Raw genomic sequence first — 26,243 nt, forward strand, 5'->3', positions numbered from 1 at the left:
GCACTGAGTCTGGGAAGGCACCCAGAGCACTGTCTATTCCAGGGCCTTCTGGGGGACTGGCTCTTGGCAAAGGGTCTGGAGCTGGACGCTTTGGAGTCCCTTCCTCTGCTCCTAGCTGGCCTGGCCCCTGACGTTATCCCACCCCGTTTCGAAATCACTTTTAAAAATGTTTGCCTCCAGTGCTTCCTCGCTGCAGTTTTTTGTGTGTTTTTTGTTGTTGTTGTTGTTGTTGTTGTTTTCACCTTCATCTAGTTAGGATGAAAGCTCCTATTTTGTCAGTTCTACACAGATACCAAGTGCCTGAGACACGGGCCATGGTCCTGTTCCTGGGCTGTGAGCTAGGAGCTGGTCTTGGGGCAAGGGAAGGGGGTGAGCCTGACCCAGGTACTGTCACACTGAAACAGGCCCTGCTGCCAGTGAGGGTGCCACTGCCTCTGACTTCAATGTCTCAGGTCAGCAGCTAGAAATAGAGCTTCTCCTGGTGCCAAGGGACAGATGAAAAAAATCACTCTTCAGCTCACCCACTGTTCCTGGCAGAAACCAGGGGCAGGAAGGGTGCCTGGGTGACCTCAGAAACCAGGAACACTGGCACCAAGTTCCAGGGGCGTTAGCAGAAGAAATGTTTCTCAAACTTTCCTACCCAAGGTCCACCCACTAGTGAGAGAGGGGGACACATTTCTCCAGAAGTCAAAGGGCATAACATGAAGCATCCTGCCCAAGTGCCGTATTTCTAAGAGTCACATTTTGCCTTAAAAGTTCATGGGAATTTTTCTTTCTACTCATAAAATGTGAAAGCTTGTTTAAATACAAAAATTAACACTTTCTCTGATCTTGAGTACAATTTCATATGTACTCTGTGACTTTTAAGTAACCCCTAGGAAGCCCAAAACTCAGTTTAGAAAGTGCCAATCATGTTTCAGGTCAGGAGGACTGATCCACTGTCCGCCATTCACAAGATGTCTGATCTTGGGAAACTTACGTAACTGTATTAATGCTCAGTTTCCTCATCTGTAAAGTAAAAATAATAATATATCTACCCTCATATCATAGCTGTAAGGATGACCTGGAAAAATGTGTATGAAGCTGTTATCTGGCATAGTGAAGCACCCCAAAAATGGTACTTTTCTGTGTGTGACCCTGCATGTGTTGGGACTCAGGGTTGAAAGGAAAATCAAAGATCATTCCATCTGCTGCGAGAATCTCTTCAACATTTGGCTTGGAGGTTATCCGGTCCATGCAGAGATGTTTTCCGCTGCAAGGAATTCACCCCACCCGTACCTTCAACCAGGTGTCCCAGATTATCTGTAGACAGTTCTGTTAGAAAATGTTATCTCTCTCTTGAATGAATGTCTCTCCCCTGGCCTTAGTGCTAGTCTTTTGGTGGTAGCTACAAATATTGCACTCTTAAGCAACCATGAATGTGAACATAAAACTAGCTTTGTAATGCACATAGTCCAAATAATAAAAGTTATGAAAATTTGCTGCCCCAAGGCATCCATTCTGTATTTTTTGAGAAGCAAATCTAAATATGGCAGTTCGTGGGAATTCTCTGACGGTACAGTTTCCACTGCAGGGGGCCTGGCTTCCATCCTTGTTTGGGGAACTAAGATCCCATGAGCTGCGTGGTGTGGCCAAAATAAATAAATAAATAAATAAATAAATAAATAAATAAATAAATAAATAAACTTAATTAATTAAATAAATATGGCCATTCTGAATGCAAATGTCCCCAAAGGCTTAAGAATATATCACACTGGAGAGTGTGATCTGGAGCCAGTGTGTGAGTGGATCTACTCCCAGTCAGGCATTCCAACTTTGACAAACTCCAACAGATAGATTTAAAAGTTCCACAGATTGCTAAACATTCTCCCAAAGCTGGCTGAGTACTGGAAATAAACACATGGCACCTCTAGACAGCTCTGTTCCTTAGTAGCCCCAGAAGGATAATAAGACAACGGACAGGGTATGTGGAGAAGGGGGGCTTCCAGGGATGACCCAGTGAGGAGACTGGTAAATCCTTGCTCCAAAAAGCAACTATAAAGCTGAACAAAACTGACAAACACAACCATTTCAGCACTCTGCAAAGTGGCCAAAGACAGACAGCAATATGAGAGATGTTTACTCTTAAAAAAGTGCTGAGCATTGGGTGAATGCAGGGGCTTCTCCCATCCCCCACCCGTGGTCTCAGGTGGCTCACTTGATTCGGTGGATGAGCAGGGAAGACTAAGGCTCTAATAGCCCCAGGTTGTTGCTGTGGTTATAGCAGGTGCCTTCCTGGCTGAGGCTGCAGACATGTGTAGCAGAGACTGGAAAGTGCCCAGCTTCCCCCCGCATGCTGGTCTGACCCTGCAGGCAAAAAGCTGGGTCAGACTTGAAAACAGCCTGAAAACCAGATGTGCTCCCCGGTCCACATGCAGGTTCATCAGCCAAGGATAAAAGTCCTCCTGGATCCAGGTGCTGGGAAAGGTCTGTTCAGTCATTAGATAATCATGAAGCTATACGGACACAGGGGCAGCTTCTCGGAAGTCAGACTCGAAAACCAAAATGAGAAGAAGAATCTAAGAACCTGGCAGACATATCCGAGGCCAAATACTGTTGGAGAGACAAATTTCACCATTTTAACCCAGGTGAGTTACTAAACACAGAAACAAGCAACAGTGGAACACAGCACCAATAGCAAACCACTTTAAGGGGATCTGAACCCAGAGTTGCTATGACATAGTGTCTAAAGCATTCAGCTTTCAATAAAAAAATTATGAGATATGCAAAGGAACTGGAAAATGTGACCTATACTCAGGGACTAAAGAGGTCAAAAGAAACTGTTTATGTGTCTCCCCTGATGCTGGATTTAGCTGACAGCGACTCCAAGCAGCTGTTATGAATGCGTTAATACATCTAACAGAAATCATGTTTAAAGAGTTAAGGTATGACAACAGTGAATCAACAAATACGGGTTCTCAATAAAAGATAGGATTTATAAGAAAAAAGAACTCAAGTTTTATGCTGGAGCTGAAATGGACAATAACTGAACTTGACTGAAAGAGCTCAACCTCAGAGTCAAGATGGCAGACGAAAAGAATCAATTCCCCTGAACATGGGTAAATAGAAATTGCCCAATTTGAAGAGCAGAGAGAGGAAAACGGGATTAGAGAAAAATGAGCAGAGCCTCAGAAACTTGTGGAACAACGTCAGATGTGCTGACCTGTATTTAATGAGAGTCACAGAGGAGAGGGGAGAGATGAAGAGGGAGAAAAGTTATTTGAAAAAATAACAGCTGAAAACTTCCCAAACCTGATGAAAAACATCAATCTATACATCCAAGAAGCTCAGTGAATCCTAAGTAGGATACACACAGAAAGATCTACACTTAAACACATCGTAGTCATGCTGTTCAATGAAGACAAAGAGAAAATCTTGAAAGTACCTAAGAAGAGCTGACTCATCAGATACAGGTGAGCATCTGAAGGTTTGAAGCAATGGAGGCCAGAAGGCAGTGGGATGGTACGTGCTCAAACGTGCTCAAAACAAAACAAAGCAAAACTGATGCCCAAGAATTCTACATCCAGAAAAATAATGTTTCAAAAATGAAGGTGAAATAAATACATTACCAGAGAAAAACAGAGAATTCATTGCTAGTAGACTTGCCCTACAAGAAACACTCTAAGAATTCCTTCAGATTGAAAAAAAATGACACCAGACATGTGAATAAAATCCACAGGAAGAAACGAAGAGCCCTGAAAATGGTAAATATGTTGATTAATATTAAAAAGTCTATAAATATATATATTTTCTCACTTCTTGTCTTCTTTAAAAGATATAAAGTTGTATAAGCCAACAAATAGAACATTTTATTGTTGGGTTTATAACATATATAGATATATATGACAATAATAATAATATGAAGGAGAAGTGAGAGAATGGAGCTATATTGGAGCAAAGAGTTTTATTTTATTGTATCAAATTTAAGTTAGTATTAATCTAAAATAGACTGTGATAGGTTAAGATACATAGTATAAGAGCAACCACTAAGAAAATAATTGTAAAATAGTAAAAAAAATCAACAAAAATTAAAATATTACCCTAAAGATATTTATTTAACCAAAACAAAGGAGGGGTCAGTAAGGAGGAATAGAGGAATGAAAAAGACAGGAGACATGTGCAAAGCAGCAATAACAAAATGGCAAGTGTAAATCCAATCCTATCAATGATTCCATTAAATGTAAATGCTCACAGAGCATAATAACCATTATAATAATGATGGCTAACATGTTTTGAGAGCTTTCTATGGGCAGGTCCTATACCAGGCACTTGAGACATTTATCTCTTTTGATCTTCGTAATAGCCCTATGAAGTGGGTATTGTTCTTATTTACATTTTAGATATGAGGAAACCAAGGAAAATCTGGACTGAAGAACTTGTGCAGGGATAATAGAACAAGAAAACAAAATAAGCTTCTTGGAAACCAAATGACTCAGACAATGAAAAAACTAAACTCATCCTAATAATGGAGAGAGTGCAGACACTCAGTTGGAGAGGACTCAGGAAAGGGAGAAGCAGTGCCAGCTGCTGTCCTTAAATGCTCTCTGTGAATTAACCCGTGTAGTCTTCACAGCAACACTTCCAGGCAGGTGGCACTATTATCCATCTTTACAGGTGAAGAAATTGAGGCACAGGGAAATTACTTTGCCCAAAGTCACACAATAAATGATAGAATGAGGATTCAAACTGACTAATCTAGTTGCAGAGCCTACGTGCGAATTATGTTGCCTCTCAATTGTCACATTATCTTCCGCCCCCCCCCCACTCCCCCTGCCAATTCACCAGTTAAATTACAGAGAAAATGGGGAAAAGAGAATAAGCAGGTATCTCTGCAAAGGGAAGGGAGTCGTGAAATGGAAACCAGAGGTGGGATGGGGTGGGGATGAACCACTTTCCTGCTTCACGTGCATGATGGGGGAGAGGTTTCCGAGCAACTACGTAAGTTTCAGATCATTCATTTATCCATTCACTCGTTCTTTCTTCTTCCCCGCAAAGAAGGGGTTGGGATCAAGCATTAGAAAACAACTACTATTTCAATGAGCACCTCATATAATCTTCACAATTGCCCTGTGAATTAGGTGTTACTATCACCATTTTGTTGATGAGGAAGCAGAGGCTCTGAAAATTCATGACCAATGGTCATAAAACTTGTATGTGCCGGAGCCAAGAAGTATGGCCAGGGCTGCCTGATTCTAAGGTCCACACATTCCCTTCTGTGCCTGGGTTGGGGTGGGAGGTAGGTGGGGTTGGAGGGGAGCCTGGCATCAGACTGATCATCTGCATTCACTGTGCTCTACAGATGCATGTCACCACCTTGATCCTTGATCTTGGGCAGTGCTGAACCACCAGCAAGAAGGGAGCTGACAAAAAAACCAAACGTCTTTCATTTAATTCTTTATTTGAACACCAAATAGGTAGAGAAAATTGTTTAAGGTGCTTGAGCATCCCACTGGATTCTTTACTTTCTTTAAGGTGCAAAAGAGGTTTACAAGTGTGTTTCATTAAACAAAGCAAAGCTGCAACAAAACAGAATCACATCAATAATAGTATGCATCGGCAAAAGGGCATATTAATCCATCAAACACAATTTGGCATTTGAGCTTTTCCCCGTAAAACAAGAGCTCTACACTGAAGAATTTGTAGTGCACAAAAAGCATTGTTTATAAGCTGTGAGAGAACATAAACTGGCATAATGTCACTTATTAATTCAAGTCTCTATGACCAATGACCTCTCTGTGAATGCAAAGGGGTCCGTGCCTCAGGCACCTGCTCATGGGGCTGTATGTGGTTTCCAGGGTACACAGCTCTGTAAAAACACACTGAAGATGGGTTTGAAACATGGCAGCATTTACATATTTAAAAAGTTCAGGCACATTTGGATGCAAAAAAAAAAAAAAAAAGAATAGAAATTTTTCTTGAATCTCTGAAAGACAGTGCAAATTGAAGTGCCATAATAGAGGCAGCAGGTACTTAGAAAACAATTTTAAGTGACTTAGAAAGAGGCCACACTCACTTTAATCCAAATGGAAAGGAACTGCAGTTAGAAACAGAGATAACACTAATGAAAAGGTGGATATTTGGGACCACAGTTAAAGTCATTTGCTCCAGTTGAGAGTAAGTTTTCAGGGAGTTCATCCCGGAGGTGTGCAGTGTCATCTGAATCATCCTCCCAAGACTTGCACCAAAGAGAATCACGGTTGTCTCAGAAGCTACGTATGACTCTATTCGTCTTTCCAATAACTAGCTTCCTGAAGCAAATTTGCCTGTGAATATCAGACATTACTATGGTCCCAGTGATCACTCCCAGTATCCACAGTCCACCGCAGAGTTGGGAAGTATGAATAGGAAGGGATTTGGAATTGGTTTCATGAACCAGTGGCCTAAATCAGCGGCCCTTTCAGTGTATAAGATTTTAACGCAAGAACATCTTAATGGGATCATAAGTAAATTATCAGTAAGTCCCTTATTTGTTCAGCCCCCAAAAGGCATAGGATATGGCATGGTTAAAGATAGTTGTAAGGTTAATAGGGAAATCTAATCAACGACTACACTTCCTTAGGGGCTGGATTTTGCAACCTACGTAGGGTCTTCTCTTTGGATGAACTAGCCTCTCTGTTGCATGACAGCATTGCAGAATCATTACCGCAAGCCTGGAGCTAGGCAATGGCTAAAAGAAACACAGACCACTAGCTATTCCTTGGACTGTACTGCAGATGCCACTAGTTCTTCCCTAGAACTCAAGCTGCCATTGTATCTGAATGGCTGTCAGATACAGCTACTTATTTGTGGTTAACAGGGCACAAGTGAAATACTGAACCCTGGTGCATACCCCAGGCGCCAGTATTGATCTGCTTCAAAATACTTTCAAGACTCTTATTACGATATTTCCCATTCTTCAAATTCCTAAACCCACTTCCCCACCCTACCCTAACCCACCCACCCCACCCCGATCGACCACGGCTTTCAAACTTTAAATTGTCTCAGAGTGGGGGGAAAAAAATACAGCATATTCCCTACACCCAAGAGTAATGTCAGCGGCAAAGTATCAGCTGTCCATTAGTGGCACTTCAAATAAGAAGAGATTTTTAAAATTACTTGAAACTCCCGGGCTAACATACCAACCATCTGGTGTTCTCTGCCCCATTTCAAATGTAGTAGTATCTTAACATGAATACAAACATCTCAGATGAATAATGTAAAACCCTCCACTGGATTATTGTTTGGATTTAGCTGGTATTACATCACCTATAGTCCTAGAATTTTTTTTGTTGTTTTTATTTTTTTTAAAAGAAAATCTAAGTATAAACATTAAAAAGAACCCACTGACCCATTCACTACTGTCCAAAAATATTACTACTTATATTTTGGTAAAGCAAAATTAGCTGCCCTGAATAATTTTCCTTTTCAGGCATAATCTCTGCTACATATGATTGTCTATCATTCAGTATCCAACAATAGGCATCTGGATTAGTGCTATTTTGTCTACTGTGGATATAAAAGTTGATATGAAATGTGATCTTCATTTAAATGAATAATCACCAGGCCTTAGGCATCAATGACTACATCACAAGGTAGTAATACAAAAAAAGTAAACATTTTTCCTTGGTTTTGAATGTTAACCCAGTCAAATTAAATCCAGAACAGAATTACTACATTCAATTGTCTGACAAACAAGCATTGCAATTTCAAAAAAATATATATTATACTATATAAGGTGCTTCTTAAACAAAAACAACAAAAGAATTATGTTCTAAACATTCTTACTGCAGATATTGATACATAAAATTGCCCCCAAATTTAGATGCACTTGTGAAAAAAACTTGGTTTTTTTTTTTGGCCCTCCCAGGTTCCCAGTCCTTTGGTGATCACTGATTGGGTCATTGGAAATGGATGAAATCCACTTTTGAAACGGGCATCCCAAGAGAAGCCCTAGAAGCTTGGCTGGGTTGTTGGCTAACACATTGCCCATCAATCACTGGGGTTTGAGTTACAGACAATGCGGTCACCAGAGGAAACCAAACTTTCTTTTTAGCTGAAAAGGGGAAATAATCCATAATTGCTTTAGAGAAGCAAAGACCCAGGGAAATCTGCCCTGTGGCTGGCGTAGGCCTCTCTTGTTTAGCCTATAGGTTTAAGGATTCCTGTGGCCCAATTCTAGTCTTGCTTTCTTGGCTTATGAAGGTTAATGAAATAGACTCTAGGGAAGCTTGTTTGTTTGTTTGTTTGTTTTTCCCCTCAAGGCCAAACCCTGATTTTTGGATGAGCTCTGAACAACCAAGGGCAGGTGTGGTCTGACCAGGCCCCAGGCAGCCTGAGTTCGGAGCGCTCCAGTCCTGGCCCTCCTCCCCGGCTCAGAGTGTGCCTCCAACCTGGGCCATGCGGGGAGATGAGGAACAGGAGGACTGCCCCGTGGACCCCAGGGCAGCCCCGCAGTGCAGTATGGGGTCTGCCAGTAGCACTCCTAAGCGGCTGCGGCCTGTGGCAGCGCCACCCCGAGCCTCACAGTTTTATCCAGTTTCTGCCCTGCTTTCCTCTTTGGTCTCTAGTACCTACAAGAATCGTGCACATTTACTATTAAGCCCAGTGCTCCAGGGCTAAAAGTGTCACCAGGGTGCCTGCGCATTTAAACTGCCCTTGGTCATAGCCTGGGCGCTACACCTGACTGATTCACCTTGTAAGTTACACACCAGGAAGAGCCGAGCAGAGCGCCCTCTGCTGATAAGAGTGAGATCACACCAGAACAGGTCCTGAAGCCCATTTACTGCAAGTCCTGGGGGGGAGAGGGCTTTCTTTTATAAAATGAAAAAAAAAAAAAACCCAAAAAACAAGAATTTATCTCTCACAAAGAAACTGGTGTATGTGGAGGTGACTTAACTTAACTGGGATCAACTTGCTGTTTTCCATGGGTCCATGGGAAGCAAGAATTAATTGGAACCCATGACCTATACCTAGTGCTCTCAAAAGCTAACGGTAAAGCATTCAGCAAATCTGAAGGTGCAGTGTATTTAGCTGACCAAGTCTTGACAATTGGGGGCTCTTCTTTCCCTGTGTGCATCTTGTATTCCTATAGGGGAAGTGGTTGGACGATCACCGGCTATTCTGCTACAGCCACGCAACAGAGCAGAAGCTTTAAGGTCTGACTTTAATAAAATGATATGTTACTATAGGAATACAAGAGGATGTTATAATGAACCCTGGACCTAGCTTTCTCCAAGTCAGCAATTAAAGGAGCCACTTTCAATTCTTTCCTGTGGCTTATGCTTAAATAAGAGCCATTAAAAAGTGCTTCACATTCACGGAGGTGAAATGTCCACTCTCCAGGCCTTGGGTCACAAGTAGCTAAAGTGCACAGTCATCTGAGCCCAGCTCGTAGACGGAGCTCAGTCATGAAACGCTAAGGGAATCCTCATGCTGAGTAAGGTAGCAAAGGGAGAGAGAGAGACAGAGCTGTTACAAAGAAAGTAGCCCTGGAATCCCTTTGGCTGTTCCCAAAAGAAGGCGTGCCACTTAGAACTGAGCGAGCAAATGAATGGCCACCCATATTAGAAAGCCAGCGCTGGGTGCATGCCAGAGTGTGTGCAGGGGCAGAAGTCGGCTAGAGTGATGCATGATGTGGGTAAAGTGCGACAGGGATTCTCAGAACCGTGGGGGGAGCCGGGGAGCTCTCAGACTGTGGTGGGGAAATTCTCTGCCTCCCCGGTGATGTAATACGTTTGCAAGGAATGTGATGAAGTTGAGCCGGCGGTGGCCAGCTGGCTCTGGTTCACGTCCTCCGTGGGTGCGCTCCCGAAATTGGCTGGGGCGTGCAGGCGGTGCGCGTCCAGCATCTCCAGCAGCAGGTCATAGAGAGGCACCACGTTCTTGCACTTCATGCTGTACAGATGTTCCATGCCTTTGTTACTGTGGGCGGGAAGACACAGACAGGACCACTTTAGACCATCCCCAGATCCGGGACTGCTGAAATGCCGAGGAAGGGCAAGTAAGAAAAACCCCAGCGACACTGATATGCCAACCTTTCTTCCTATTTAAAGAGCCAGTTTAGGATTTACTATGCAGGTGAATTTCTTTCCCTCTATCGCAATTACACCTAAAAAGAGAACAGATGAGATAGGCTACCATGTAGGAAAGAGTTTTTATTTTTTAATTTAATTAATTAATTTATTTTTAGATTGTTATTTTACTTTATTTTTTATTAATTCTTCTTGGAGTATAGTTGCTTTACAATGCTGTGTTAGTTTCTGCTGTACAGCAAAGTGAATCAGTTACGTATACATACATCCCCTCTTTTTTAGATTTCCAGGAAAGAGCTTTTTAAATGTGCAATAAACCATTCAAGAAGTTCCCTTGCTTCAAACTGTTCAGTTGCTTCCCATGTAATTCAGAATAAAATCTAAATTTCTGTCCGTGCTATGCAAGGTCCAACTGACATGGTTTGTCCCGCCTCTCTCCCTAGCCTGCTCCCTTTAACCACCTAGTTTTCATGCTGGCCCTAAAGAAACAAAGCAAGACTTCCAGACTCAGGGTATCTGCACTTGCTGTCCCCACACCTGGATGAACTTCCCCCAGATCTTCGAATGCCACCTCCTCTGAAAGGCCTTCCATGACCCCAGTGGCATTTGGTTCCAGGCCCTGCAGGTTTAGCCGTTGGCTTTCATGTTACTGTTTTTCTCCCAGCGCTATGACAACCTGAAATTCTCCTATGTGTGTATGTCTGTATGTATGTTTATTCTTGTTCCATAAGCATGTGCACACACACACACACACACACACTGCCAACCCACATCCCAACACACATTGTGCAAGTTCGGTGAGGGGCTGCAATTTGTCCATCCTGTAGGTCTCCAACAGTGGCAAGAACATGGTAAATGCTCAGAAAATACGGGATAGATGGACCTAGGGAAATGCATGTAAATGGTGCTTCTCCTTTTACTACTCTTCCCCCGACCCCCAGCCCTGTCCTCCACCAGCTACATCTCTGCTCTGTCCCCACCACACTACCACCAGGAAAAAAAAAAAAAACTATTCTCTAGCTTGACATTTCTTTAAAAAGAATCATGGATCATGAGTAGACAGACCAAGAACATCCTAAAAAATATTTGCATTTTCAGTAGGGGAAAAGTCAGCCCTAGCTGGAGATGCGCCATGAAAACACAGCATCAAAGTGATTAGGGCCATATAACACAACCACCTAAATTACGTTTTTCAGTGGGATTTTGTTTTTTTGTTTTTGTTTTAATTTAAAATGCTGTTAAATTTAAATGCCCCTGGATCTGACACCGTCTTCCTCTTGCAACCTAATGAATCACATTTACCATCAGATGAAATCTGGTGTTAAATGCTCTGAATAACAACATATGGCTGGGGCCAAGCTTAACACAACAGAGTTCTGTGATTTAGATTGGCTGTAATGAGGCACCATAATATTGTTGTTGGTATGTGGGTGTGTGTGTGTGTGAGAGAGTGAGAGAGAGAAAGCTCAAAGCTTGCAATAGAGTAGCAACTTCTCTCCAGCTCGTCACACAATTCAAACAGGAACTCTCGCTGCCGTTGCCCTTGGCCACGTGTTGCCAGTAAAACTAGCAAGGCCTGTATATGCAGTGCAAATATACTTGGTATTAACTAATTAGGCTGGCTAATGCTGACAAGCAGTTTATGGATTTGAAAATTCAGCAATTCCTACCAACAAAAAAAAAACCCTCATCTGTGATACATGGTTTCTACATCAGTGAAATTCCTAGCTTGGAATAGAGCTAATACATTTTCTTCAAGGGGAAGGTTACTCTCTCGGTCAGGAAATTTGGTAGGGGGTTATGTTATTCTGATCTATCCCCCTCTTCCCTCTGTGTAATATTCATCAAAAGAAATGGATGAGAAAGGACTGAAAATGTGTACTCCAAATGCAGTCACCTACTCAACTTGGCCAATGTGAGTCCTTCATCTGTGACACAGGGATTCTTGGGGACTCCCTGAGAACAGAGACTGCAGTCACTTTCTCCCCAACTTTGCCAAGTGAAAGCCATCATTTGTGAATTTCAAATTCATAGGAAAAACCTCAGGTAATTTGTTCATTCATTCATTTATTCACTCATTCACTCAGGAATAATGTTGTGAGCATATACGACATGTAAGGCACTGTGGGACATACAAAGAAAGAAAGATACATTTATTTTCTCAAGAAGCTAACAGTTGGCAAAGTTATCTCGAGAAAAGGAGGCACCTGGGACCTTGATGGGATGAACTTCTTGCCATTTGACTCAGTCTCAAGGTCTGAAGACCCCTTAAAAATTAATCTAACTCTTTCTAGACACCTTGGCTCTTCCCTCATAGCCACTAAGAAGCAGAATCTCTTTTTCATTCCTGGGGTTCTGGTGTAAGCACAAGGTCATAGAGACTTCATCACGCCCGAGTGTCATCACTTCACCACTGTTGTGGCCTTTCTGGAGTAAAGAATCCGATACTTTCTTCATCTCTTCCCTGCAGGCTGGGTTCTGTTCACGGGAATGGTACCCACTAAGCCTCTGGCCAGCCATTTAGAATGGAAACAAGGCCACTTTTACCTTCTGGCACAGAAAGGCTCTATTTCCTCTGCTATCATCCTTCTATAGAAAATATTTATTGAGTAGTTACTACGTGCCAAGCCCTATGCTAGGTGGTACCGGGTACACAGAGTAAGCAAAATGGGTTGTGATAACTGCCTCACAGAGTTTACAGTCTAATGGTGGTGAAAGATAAAAAATGAGCAGTAACAATCAGGAAGAACAGGGTATAAATCTCACCTAGGCGTTAAGGGTCAGGAGATGCTTCCTGCAAGCAGTCGTATCTAAGCTATGATAGATTAGCTTACTGTTCAGAAAGATTCACTCTCTGTGCCATGTGTCCATGATCCTTGACTTTGGGCTTTATCATGTGACTTGCTTGGCCAGTGGAATGTTCGTGGACATGACTTAACTAAAAGATTAAAATGCACTTCCCCAAACAGACTCACTTTCTTGTGCCTCTGCCATCAATATGAGGAGAACATGTCCCAGCTCTCCTGTGGCTACAAGGAGGGCAAGAAGCACACAGGGTAGTCACCTGGCCAACCTTCAGGCCTGCAGCTAGATGCACAGTCTCCCAGCTGTGCCCTGCTTCCATCAGCTGACCCGCAGATGTGTACGTGAGCCCAGAGGAGGTAAACAGCTGCGCAGCCTATCTGCAGCCTGAAGCGGAAGTCCCCCTAGACTCAGAGAACAGCTGATTAGGGCTACAGCCCAGACTACCAGGAAGTCCTAAAAGTTAAGTAAGGCTAGAGCATAAGAAGGATTATAAGCAAAATAAATGGATTTATACTTTCATCTAAAAGCAATGGGAAGCCATTTCAAGGCTTTAAGTAGGAAAGCAATGTGATAAGATTTGGTATCAGAATGATCACACTGGCTCTACTGTGGAGAATGGATTAGAAAGGCTCTGAGTTGAAGACAGGGAGACAGGTTAGGCAGCTGGGGCAGAAATCCAGGAGGAGATGATGGTGGCTCGGGCAAGGGTAATGGCAACGGGGGTGACAAGAATGGATTGAGAGGGATGGAGGAGTCAACGCTGACCAGCCACGAGGCGTTTGGACCCAGAGTCCCTCATTTAGAATTTCCACTTGTAAGTAAGGAGAGTGCGGCACAGGAACAGTAATGGACGTGCGCAGTGCTTTCCGAGGACGAGTGCGCTCGCAGACTTCCCCTGATTGGCTGGGGCAGAGTGAACAACCAAACGGGACCCTCCTCCCCTGAGCTGCACCCTGCACACTCTTCCCCGGCTTAAGATCTTGCGCATGCGCCAAACTGAGCGTTTAAGTATCATCTCCTCTCTGAAGGCTTCTCTGACACCCGCCCACACCCCAGACAGAGTTACTGCCTCCCTCTGCTAGCCTCCCACAGCCTTTATGCTATGTGCCGGGAACCGTCCCGAGTGTGTTATCTGTTCTCAGGCATCAGCCCGTCCTGGGCCAGCTGTAACATATTGTTGGGGGCTTGATTTCTTTACGTCTCTCCCATGGGAAACCCAAGGACGCCTCACCTCATGTGCCTGATGTGAGAGAGGATGAGGAGGAGCTGGGCCAGACGCCGGTGCTGTTGCTGCAGAGTCAGGCCCGCTTTGGCCATCAGATGGATCAAGGTGTCTGTGATCTTGTCCAGGACACGGTGGATATGGTCCTTCTCTTCCAGAGACTTCAGGGTGCTGGACAGAAATGTGTACACTCCTGAATGTGCAGAGAGAGAGTGAGAGAGAGAAGCTCAAAGAGGATGAGGTCCAGGAAGCTGGGCATGTGCGTGGGACGTAAGACTCAGCCAGTGCCCCTCCCCCCACCCCGCCCCCGCCCGGCAACGGGGGGAAGTTCGCGATCTATTCGGTCCAGGCAACCATGCAAAATTCCTTAGGAATGTACGTGAGTGAGAGCACATGTTTAGGAAACTCATGTGGCCCCCTGTGTGGGAGCCAGTTTCCAGGATTTGTCATCCAGATTCCCTGGAAAGGCACTGTTCGCCTTGGGGCCGTGATGGTTAATACCAGCCACCTCTCCTCTGACACGCCTGTCCCCAACGCTAACGACAACTCCACGAAGGAGGCATTAGTGTTCCTTTTCACATGAAGAGTCCGAAGGGCAGAGAGCTGCATTAACCTGCTGAGCAAACTCGACGGGATGGAGCAGAGTGGAGAATGAGCCAGTGTGCTGACTCTGCATCCGGTTTTATAGCGGAGACTCTAAGGAGACACGTGACCTCTCCGTGAGAGGCACAGAGAGAGCAAAAGTGATTTGCTAAGTGACTGACAGGCAATTTTTCCAGGTAGGATTTAATTTTCTGTTACAGTTCAGGTCAGCTTTGGGGACTTCGTACTTTTCATACTCAGCTGAAAGGTTTATGATGGGAGGGTAGAGAGGACCCCGGGAACTGCTGGTTTTCACTGCCAGGCATGGTTTTTTTTTTTTTTTCCCCCTCTTGCCTTTCTTCTGGTAATAAATCCTGCTCTCGGGGCCACAGGTAGACTCAAGGCTGAAATTAGACAATCAGGTCACTCTATCCTTTTGGATAGTATTAGCCCCGAGATAGACAACCAGAGCTTTCTCTGAGCTTGTATATGGAAGTTGTGGGCGGAAGTTCCTTCCTCTAGGGTGGAGGCACCGGGAGGATGAGAATGTGGGACTTGTAAGCGCCAACTTCCAGGTACGTGGAGCTCCCCCTGCAGAATGGAGCCCAGCAGCGACCAGCAGAGGCGATAGTTACGCAGGGGAGGCAGGAGGGGGGAGGGGAGGGAAGGGAGAAATCCTGTTTTCTGTCATAAGGTCCTGGTTCTTACTTTTTTCACTTGACCTTAGAGCTTCCATAATGTCCTTTCTAACACATGAATCCATAAATCCCCTGTTTGCTTAAGGTAGTGTTAGTGGGGTTTCTGTCACTTGCAACTGAAAGAATCCTGACTCTTTGACTTAAGTTGTGAGCTCAGCCCAAGGAGCAGAGGAAGGTGAGTGATAAAGAGGTGAGAAGTACTGAAAGCGAAAGGAGGGCAGGATGGAGTATTCTTGTCTTGGGACCACAACGATGGCTGTTCTATCAAGTAAACACTGCAGAAATCAGCTCAACCTACCCAAACGCATCATCTCACAGGGGGCAGATGACGTGGTATTTTTCTCAAGATGTACGTCTATTTAGCAACATTTTTTTTTTTGGTCTTACGAGCCCACTGGCCCACCCATAAGTATATTTCTTCTCCTCCCCTCCCCCCATCCTCACTGGTATTTTCAAGTTAAAGGCCCCCAAGTTTATGAATCCCCGACTTTGTACTTGTAATGCAGTATGAGTTACTGCTCACACAGCAGCCTGTAGGTTGGGAATGGGGAAAACACCCACACAGAGGAACTTACAGTAAATACAGTTGTAATTGCCTGGAATGGAAAAGGGCTAACATTTAAAACAAATACAACAATAGCAAAACCAGAATGGTCAGGCTCTTGGCTTACAGGCACTAGAATAGAATAATGTAGTTTTGATACCCAGAGGCGCTCTGATCCAAAGGAAATTGAGCACAGAATGAGTAAGCAGTGGACAGGCAGTGGGATGAGAAAGAAATTGCTGGATTACTTATGTTCCGTGTGGGCTTCTGAGAAAGACTGTGTCCACTAGAAAAATGGGCAAATGTCTAGTGGCCTTGGTGTTGGCCAGGAGGTAACGGATGGCACGGGAGGTGTGTGCCAGTGGGTTGAGGGGTCAGGGGCAGCCTCTCCAGGGCCCCACGGCCATGCCTCTCCCTGGCCTCATGTCATCACACACATTCTAGCCTCGCATCTCTTAGAGGCCCTGTGTCTGGCTGGATGTCCTGGGAACCTGCCCAGGCCACAGAGCTGAGTTAATCCAACTTGGATGATGTGTTTTCTACCAGTTTCCTTTTTTGTTACCACCCAGGATGCTGGCCTCGTTCACCAATAATCCCATTCTTGTTCAAGGAAACCACAGAACCAAGGAGCTTCCATGTCCCCGCGTGGGAAGGTGATACTCGGAGGCACCTGCTCCTCCCGCTTGCGTGCACAGGGTGAGGGCACCCTGTGCGGAATCACGGGTGTCCTGAGGGCCTGCGTTGCACTCTGCCCTCTCCTGTGGAGGTAAGAGCCTTGGCACTGAGGCTCTGGGGAGTGTGCTTTTCCCTTGTGCTGCTGGTTCCGCATCCTCCCGTGGGCTCCTCCCTCCCGCATGCTCTCATTGAGAACCTACTGTGTGCGGACAGCCTGTCCTGAGATAGGGATTCCAAGCCTTATTTTCTTTTAAGCATTAATGTCTTAAGAGCAGCTATTGCCTGTGGAGGAAGGATTTCTTGACACTGACTCTCGGGCTGCAAGCCATTCTCAGAACAAGCCTGTTTTTCTAGTCCTGTTTTGGCACCAACACAGCTTATCATCTCATCCTTGTGAGATGCTTCCTAGCTGTGCAAATATACTTCGAAATAAATATACAGTCCTGTTGAAATGCCAGTAATTGACAACTGCAGCCATCTTCCTTTTGGGTTTTTCTGGCAAAAAACGTGGTCCGTGTTTGCTGCCTTTTGCCCCTAAGGGGCCGGTGGAGAGAAACAACAGAAATCCCAATTCCCAGAATGCTTCAGGTGCTCTGGCAAAAGCCAAACAGGGTTCCCGGTAATTTCCATATCCCAGGTGGTCCCTGCCACCCTGGACAGCTGCGCCAGTGTTCCCAGCAGCACGGAGCCAGTGATCAGACAGTGCGAGCCTTCAGAAAGAGTCTTACAACAAGGCAGGCTTTTGCAACTCCCCAGGCTGCTCCAAATCCCAAAGATGGAAAAAAACAATCTGTATGTCATTATCCAGTCTTGACGTGCTGTTGGCAGATCTGAGCCTCTACGTATTCTGAATCTTGCAGCCAACATTGGGAGCTTTTAGGAAGAGTCTATGGAGAAAGCGGGTGGCAGAAAAGAATGGGGAGGGGGACACCCCACAGACAAGAGATCTCAGCCTTTCTCCCTCTCTGGCTCTCAGTGACCCTTGCTCTTGCTTTCTCCCTCCTTCTCGTTCTCTGCTTGGACACTCTCTTCCTTCCTTCCTCCTTTTTGCTCCACCCCACAGGAACACCCTTGCCACCCCTCATCACTTTTCCAGATGATGGAGTCTTCCACAGGCTGGAAGAATGCAGGTATGGACACGGTAGTGCATGTGTGCATGTGACTGTGTCCAGAAGGAACACTAGCACAGCCCAAGGTCCCACACACCCGGCCGCTGACCTCCACTGAGGGGCACATCTAACTGTTCCCGGAGAAGTGTGGAAGGCTGAGGCTCACCAGATGCTTGAGGACAAAGTCTTCAAGTAAGGCCATTTTCTTTTTTGTCTTTTCCAGAAGGAAGAACGTGACAACGGACCCTGGGACAGTCATTCCATCTATAGCAGCTTGACCAGAAAAGCAAAGGGAATGACTCGAAGGAAAAAGAGAGTGAAGAAAACTCCTCAAACCACAGCTGTAAGTGGTCTAGGCCAGAAAGCTGCCGTTCAGCTGGAATAAGAAAGAGCTTCTTTTCGGATCTGGCTCATGGACGACCCAGGGATTCATCGGCAGATCAGCCTTGAAGGTGGGCTGCTGGGAATGGCTTCCACAACCCAGCGGTGTGTTTGCTCGTAACTGCCTTCAAGGCTGACCGTTTCACAAGCACTACATCTGTGTTAGCCTTCACCTCCGACTGCGGCCCCTCCTCCTGGTACTTACTGCTGGTCCTGGGCGGGTGTTGGACAGCTCGTGGTCGCTGAAGCCCCTTAGTGGGAAGGGCTGAGTTGGATGTCCTGCAATGTGCGGGACAGTCCCAAACAATGAAGGATGTTTTTCTTGAGTGTCCTACTGAACTAATCCTACTCCGAATGAAAAACTGTAGTGAAAAGTCTTGAAAAGCTTTGGTGAGCCTGTTCCCAAGAGGTCCAGGATGCGAGTTGGCTATAGAGAGGAAAGCTTAAAGGGAATATATTTTCTCAAAATTATCAACTAATGTATTTAATACTTAAATACATTTAATATTTTAATTTAGATTAAATATTAAATTTAAGTTTAATTCAATTTGTCAGTTGAATGTATGATATAAGCCTTCCCACTACACACCTAGTTGAGGCGATTTCAGTGCAGTTGTCTGAGTACTACAAAAGCAACACAACTGGTTGCAAATGTATAGAAGAGATGTAAGGCTCTTCTCAACGAAATTAGAATCCACGATTATAAAATAGTAGACATCAATGAAATATTGTGTTATTGCCTCCCGTGTGTTTTTAAATAATTTTGTAGCATGATAAGAAATCCATTTTATGAAAAGTACATATTAACGTTATTTTGAGGCTCTTGTTCTGTCTTACGCTGACGTTACCTGTAGAGGTTTCCCACACGCTTCTTGATCAACTTCTATATGTATTGCTGTTTCTTTTTCCAATCCATCATCTCTTTTCCATCACTCATCCAGAGGATATGGTCCCCAAGGCCTTTCTACGTGCTAGAAACTGAATATTTGCTTTGAGTATAGTAGATAGGGTATGTATTTCCTATATATGTAAGATAGGGTATATGTTTCTGTTTACTTTGGCACTGGCTTGACCTGCTTTGAGGGGGTTACTTTGTTTGCTTTCACAGTCTTTAGTTTTTCTTGGCATATTATTACTAAATCAATGTAATTTCTCTCTTCTTATCATATAGAAATAGGTTTTGGTTAGTTTTTCAGTTTTCTTATTCAGGTGTCCCAATTCTACCTCTGCTTTTTCACATGCCTGTATTTCTTGTATAAAAAGGCTTCTAATCATCTTATATCCAAACATTCATTATAAACACATGTAAGCATTTTACTACTTTATCATATTTTCTACTGTAGTCGAGCCTGGGCATCTGCATTAAAAGACATAGCATTTTATTTTAAATTAGTTCAATATTATTCCTCCTTTATGACAGTTGTGAAACTACATGAAATTACATTTTTGTAAAAAAAACAACGTATAGGGATAAACTGTTATCTATTTCGCTTTGGGCTAGTCAAAGGGATATGCATGTTTTATTAGACTGGTATTGGTTCCTGGCAATTGTAAGAGATTTATCCCCAAGCTTTGTGATCCCCAAGCATAGCTGTCTCTCAGACTCTTCTGTGGGGTCTTCCAAGATGTGGCTGCTCAGGTTCCACCCAAATCTGCTGACCGAAAGCTGAGGGTGGAGCTCTTGTATCTGTGCTTCTTAAAAACTCCCCCTTGGGCTTCCCTGGTGGCGCCGTGGTTGAGAATCTGCCTGCCAATGCAGGGGACACGGGTTCGAGCCGTGGTCTGGGAAGATCCCACATGCCGCGGAGCAACTGGGCCCGTGAGCCACAACTACTGAGCCTGCGCGTCTGGAGCCTGTGCTCCGCAACAAGAGAGGCCGCGATAGTGAGAGGCCTGCGCACCGCGATGAAGAGTGGCCCCAGCTTGCCGCAACTAGAGAAAGCCCTCGCACAGAAACGAAGACCCAACACAGCCATAAATAAATAAATAAATAAATAATACTTTAAAAACAAAACAAAACAAAAAAGCTCCCCCTTGATGAGTCTGATGCTCAGCTAGGATTAGGAATCACATGATTACCATGATTTGTTCTTTTGTAGCTACTACAGTGTAAGCTCTTGAAAACATTGACCGTTATCTTCGGTGAAAAATGCCTTATCATGATGCTGAAGCTACTTTGAGAATGTCCTCTCCTTTCATTTCCTTGCCACATTGTGGTCCTCCATGCTTCTTTCCCCTTTCTGGCTGGGCTGGTTAGAATAGAGATAACTCTTAGGATGACCATGGAAGTCACCCAATTAATACTGCAGAGTCCCTGCACGACCACGTGGAAGAAGGCTCTGACACTAACCTATTCAAGCACCCAGCACTGGTAAGTAAAGAAGAAACAAACCTCCATTTGTTTGGGCCATTATACATTTTGGGGCCTATTTGTTATAGTTGTCCTACTCTAATGCAATATGAGAAGTGTTTTATGACTTACTGACTGTATAAATGAATACATTTGTATAAAGACAGATGAAGTCAGAGGGACGCTTTGTATACCTCCTTTTGTTGCCATTTTCCACATTTCTAAGGGCTTCGATTGCATAGTCAGAAATTATTTCTCTTCCCAAATGCCAATATTGCCACATTTTGTTATAGAAAGCATGATCTAGATTGTAGAACCGCCTCATCATCCCCTGTCATACTAACCATTCATTCTGAATACTAACATAATTCATAGCAACCAATAAGTTCAAAGAATCAAGAGGTAAGCCCAGGATGCCAGAATGTTTAGTTAGTTATCATTCAAAGATGCAGCTCCCAACATTACTAAGATTTCAGAGATTGCTCTATACCATGCAGGAACTGACTTCTCATTTTATGAATTGAACAAAAAGAGTATTGCGATGAGCAATATTTGTCCATATGTAGGAAACTTCCATCCTTCTACCAATGTGTGATTATTTACTGAAAGGTGAAGAAGTTGTTCATAGCCCAATCCTCGAGCAAACGTTTACTGTTACTCTAGACTTTGTAAGATCTTACACTCCTCCAGGTTGTCTTCTAAGTGGTCTCAGTGAGAGGGATCACAGCGAAGGTCACAACACAACAGGGACCATGGCGGTCTTTTTATTTTGGCATCACTATATACCCGTGACTGCCCTTTTGGCACAGATGACTATGAACTCATCTATGAATGATTCAGTGACATTCATCAATTTAATGTAATTTTTAATGAAATCTAATAGATTTTCTTGAAGGTGAATACTTGGTATATCAATGCATTCAAGCAGACTCAAAAGACAAATCTCTTAATGATTTGAATGATTTCAGATGGTGAAACTGATGAACTGATTTAATTGGCCTGAAAAGAAATCTCAAATGTGCACTTGAAAAAAAAAAAAAAACAATTTTAGTGGCAGTCACGTGTCTCAGTTTTATATATGAAAGTCTTTACTTTTTGTAATAAATAGTATCCTAGCCTTATACCTTTTAGGGTGAAGCCATTATGAATCTATATTGCTTAGGAGCCTTCTTTTTGTTAATTATGTCTGTAATATATTAAGAAACAGCCAGGGTTCTGATTTTCCTATTCTCCAGTCAATTACTACCTTTCTGAGGTCAAGAAGAAGACAGTCTGAAGAGACACTTGATGGAAACTGTGCAGCCCATCTAATACAAAGGGGTTTGTTCACAAGGTTCCATGGGGAACGCCTAGTTCAGGTGAGCTAGCCTGGTCTCAGGAGGCCTTGAGGGTTTCACTTTTTTCCCAGAAAAGGCAGGTTAAAACATTCTGGCTGAATTTGTTTCCCTGCATCTCACCTTTTCTCACCTGGCATTTCAAAGACAATGGAGCAACAACGCAGAGCAGGGAGTGGCTCTTTACACACGTTGGGGCAGATTTATTTTCCAAAAATGACCACAACAATATCTCCCATCCAACATGCATCTCTACAACGTGATCTTGGCACTCCTGTCATGGAGATGGGCGGGTTATGGCCCTCCCTTGAGTCTGGGTGGACCCATGACTTGCTTGCAATCAATAGAATGGAATAGAGGTGACGCCACCTGGCTTCTAAGGTACGACATGCCTGTCATACAAGGCATACAGCTTCTGCCTGTCATCTGGGACACTTGCTTCTGGAGGCCTCACCGTCTTGTAAGGGGTACAGTGCAACAGGTAGTGAAGAAGCCAAGGCCACAGATAAGCATCCCAGTGGACAGCTCCAGCTGATGTCCCAGCCAACAGCCAGCATCAATCGCTGGCATGTGAATAAAGTCCTTTAAGATGTCTCTGGCCCACGACTATCAAATTACTCCCAGTGGATGACCCTCACCTGCAGCCCCAGACATGGTGGAGAAGAAACAGTCCATGCCCTCTGTGCTCTATCCAAATCCATGACTAATAGAATCCAAACCTGTTTTTTCTTTTTTTAGCCATTAAGTTTTGGGGTAATTTATTATACAGCAGCAGTAAACAGAGCACACCTGGATATCTGCACCAGACATTCAGGGAGGAAAATGACCCAGAACCAGCAAATTGGAGACTAGACTCCTGATCTGGAACATCATGAGATGAAACAGCATTTGAATACTTCCTGCTCCACATTATGAATCCTACAGCGTCTCAATGCCTTGGCCCAGTCCTGACCTTCACTCTTGTTAGTATAATGGTCAGGGCTTGAGCCCATCCTATCAGGCCCTGTACACAGTTAACAATTTTCATAGGAGGCCTTTATCCCTAACAACTGCCCAGCTGATTATCAAAATATATGGATCTTCCCTTAACTGGCAACCTCAGATATCTGCACCCTACTTTCTTATCAGAGAATAAAACACTCAAATTCTCAGTTGCATAATCTTGATCGAGTGCTGGTTGTGAGAAATAGACCTTGTCAAGATGTGCCTAAAGGAGAGTTTTTATGTGGAACAACTAGTCTATTTTATTTTATTTGTATTAAAAGCCAGTGGAGCTTATAATAGAATGTGTTCCCTTTGCTTTGGCCCAGCAAAGGAAACTGAGAGCCAAATTTGTGGCCCACTCCTAGCAACTGTACAGATGGACCACTGTGTGCTAATCTGACTCCTGAATTTATTATTTTCTTCACATTATTTTCCTTTTTTTCAGATTGTGTTAATTACTGCCTTACTCCCTCTGCATCACATGAAATTTAGTAAGCCAGTTCTAATCCTCTGTGGAATAGGCAATGTAAAAACAAAATAATGAACCGGACACCCCTCCCTCCTCTGCCAAGTTAATAAACTGGGTTAGTGTGAATACAGATGTTTATAAAACATCATTAAACGTTCATCTGACTTAACTGCGAAGCCAGAAAAAATGACATATGACCTAAGAATATATAGTTGGTTGAATGCACATGTTCACATCATCCTGAGTTGAACAGCACTATTTAAAAACCCTGTGATGAGCAACGCTGGTCACTGTGAAGTGACACCTTCTTGTGTGACTGTAAAGTCCACCCCTTCTTGGTGCTGGTTTGCATATTTATCTCCAGAACCACAAAGATTCAGATATATTTTTTTCCCCTTTTTTCCTAGATAGAGAATCAAAATGGCGAAATGGCTGATAGTTCTTGCTGATTATTTTGAAAAAGATAATTAGTATCCACAATTACTATTTCAGAAAGATAAGTGGACGTGTAGATGATACCTATTCTTTAGATGTATCAGTTCCATCATTTCAAGTGAGCTCTACAGTAGATGAAAATTGTGTTGAAAAAGTATCACATGACTGTGACAGGCTTATCTCATTTCTCCTTAATAGAGCCTTGTGAAAGGACGTATTACGTTGCAAAAAGGAGACACAGAATTCCAGAATTATGGATTTAACTTCAGTGTTTTTCAAACCATTTTGAGCATCAAAATCCTTTTAAAAGAGTGAACTTCACATGAAACATTCACATAGTTTATAAACTGAATGAAGTCAAACTTCTCTGATTAAAGCAGGAGAAAGGGAGAGGGGGAGACTGGATCCTGCTCCCTCAGCCCCTCCTCCTCAGCCTCACGTCCCCATCCTCTGGTGACCAGAGGCTCCTTCTGAAACATGAGGCTCTAGCAGAAGGTTTACAAAGCACTGATCTCAGGACGATGCCAAGTCAAGCCACAGACTGGGAGAAAATATTTGCAAAAGACACCTTTGCTAAAGGACTCTTAGCAAAATACTCAAAGAACTTGAAACTCAACAAAAAGAAAACCAACAACCCAATTAAAAAATGGGCAAAAGACCTGATACTTCACCGAAGAAGATATAGAAATGGAAAATAAGTATATGAAAAGATGCTTCACATCATATGCCAGTAGAGAACTGAAAATTGGAACAACAATGAGATACCACTACAGGTCTATTAAAATGGCCGAAGTCTAAAACACTGACAACAGCAAATGCTGGCGAGGATGTGGAGCAACAGGAACCCTCACTCATTACTGGTAGAAATGAAAAATGGTGTAGCCACTTTGGAAGACAGTTCGGGAGACTTTTACAAAACTAAACATACCCTTTCTATATAAGCCAGCAATCATGCTCCTTGGTATTTACCCAAATGAGTTGAACATTCATGTCCACACAAAAACCTGCACATGGATATTTATAGCACCATTAATCATAATTGCCAAAACTTGGAGGCAAGATGTCCTATAGTAGGTGAATGGATAAACTGTGGTACCTCCAGACAATGGAATATTAGTCAGCGCTAAAAAGAAATGATGCGACAACTACTGAAGCCCACGTGCTGCAACTACTGAAGCCAGTGCTCCGAGAGCCTGTGCTCCACAACAAGAGAAGCCACTGCAGTGAGAAGCCCGCGCACCGCAACGAAGGGTAGACCCCGCTCACCACAGCTAGAGAAAGCCCGCACGCAGCAACGAAGACCCAATGCAGCCAAAAAAAAAAAAAAAAAGAGACGAGCTGTCAAGCCATCAAAAGACATGGAAAAATCTAAAATTCGTATTACTGACTGAAAGAAGCCAATCTGAAAAGACTACATAATATATGTTTCCAACTACATGACATTCTAGAAAAGACAAAACTAAGAAGACAGTAAAAAATATATCAGTGGTTTTCAGGGGTTAGGGAAATGGGTGGGTTGAATAGTCAGAGCACAAAGGATTTTTAGGGCAGAATGTCCTAAATGTCCTAAATAACATACAGAGTGGAAACTACTCTGTACAATACTATACTGATGGATACATGTCATTTTACATTTTTTAAAACCCATGGAATGTACAACACCAAGAGTGACCCTTAATGTAAACTATAAACTTTAGGTGATAAAGGTATGTAAACGTTAAGTTCATTGGTTCTAATAAATATACCTCTCTGGTGTGGGATTTTGATAATGAGGGAGACTGGGGGTGGCGTGGAGGGGGGCAGGTTACATGGGAAATCTCTGTACCTCTCCCTCAGCTTTGCTATGAACCTAAAACTGCTGTAAAAAATAAATTCTAGAAATAAATAAATAATTTTATTAATTTTTAAAATTGAAGGATAGTTGATTTACAATGTTGTGCCGATCTCTGCGGTACAGCAAAGTGACTCAGTTATACATATAGACATTCTTTAAATAAATAATTTTTAATGTAAAAAGGCCCCCTACTGATCCACTCATTAATTTACTTGTTGGGAAACAGAGGCTCAGAGAGGTTAAGGAGCTGGGGCTAGTGGATGCTACTGCTGGGAGGGTTTTCAGACAGAACAGCAAGGCTGGACTTGCCTGAGGTCACCCTGTGGGTAAATAAAGGGCAGAGTTGGAACAAGCACCCAAATACCCCTCACCCCCGGCCAGTACTGAAAGGCTACACAAAGAATTTCCTAACTTCAAGGTTTGTGAGAAACTAGAAATGACTGCCAATAGCCTCGCCTCCAGAGATATTTGAGAAAACTAATAATTTTCCTGGAATGATTTAGGAGCACTCCAGATTTTCCAAACAAGGTGCAAGATGGTGTGGAGAAGAGGTGGTGGTGGACCCAGGCATCTTCTAAGAGTCTCTTTAATTAAGAACATTTACCAAAATGTTAACAATGATTACTTTTGTGCAGTGAAATTATGATTACTTGGGAGATTATTTTTCTTGGTGACTTTTCTGTATTTTCCAAGTTCTCTGCCTCAGGCATGTATGCCTTTCGTAATCTGGTAGAAGAAAATGCTATTGAAAATACAAAGTCAAAGTGCCTTT

At 43.4% G+C, this 26,243-nt stretch overlaps 1 protein-coding gene across 2 annotated transcripts in view; it reads right to left on the bottom strand.

The window, feature by feature from the left end:
• Positions 1–7,804: 7,804 nt before the first annotated feature.
• The window catches only part of ESR1 (estrogen receptor 1), a 263,766-nt gene continuing 245,327 nt past the window's right edge, over positions 7,805–26,243 (bottom strand). For both annotated transcript variants that reach the window (XM_059940977.1, XM_059940976.1), the window contains exons 7-8: positions 14,086–14,269; positions 7,805–9,939 (exon numbers count right to left, since the gene is read on the bottom strand). In XM_059940977.1, the coding sequence (XP_059796960.1) occupies positions 9,705–9,939; positions 14,086–14,269 (419 nt within the window). In that variant the 3' untranslated portion in view covers positions 7,805–9,704. The remainder of the gene's footprint in view (positions 9,940–14,085; positions 14,270–26,243) is intronic.

The sequence above is a fragment of the Balaenoptera ricei genome, chromosome 12, assembly GCF_028023285.1.
Source record: "Balaenoptera ricei isolate mBalRic1 chromosome 12, mBalRic1.hap2, whole genome shotgun sequence".
Taxonomy (NCBI): domain Eukaryota; kingdom Metazoa; phylum Chordata; class Mammalia; order Artiodactyla; family Balaenopteridae; genus Balaenoptera; species Balaenoptera ricei.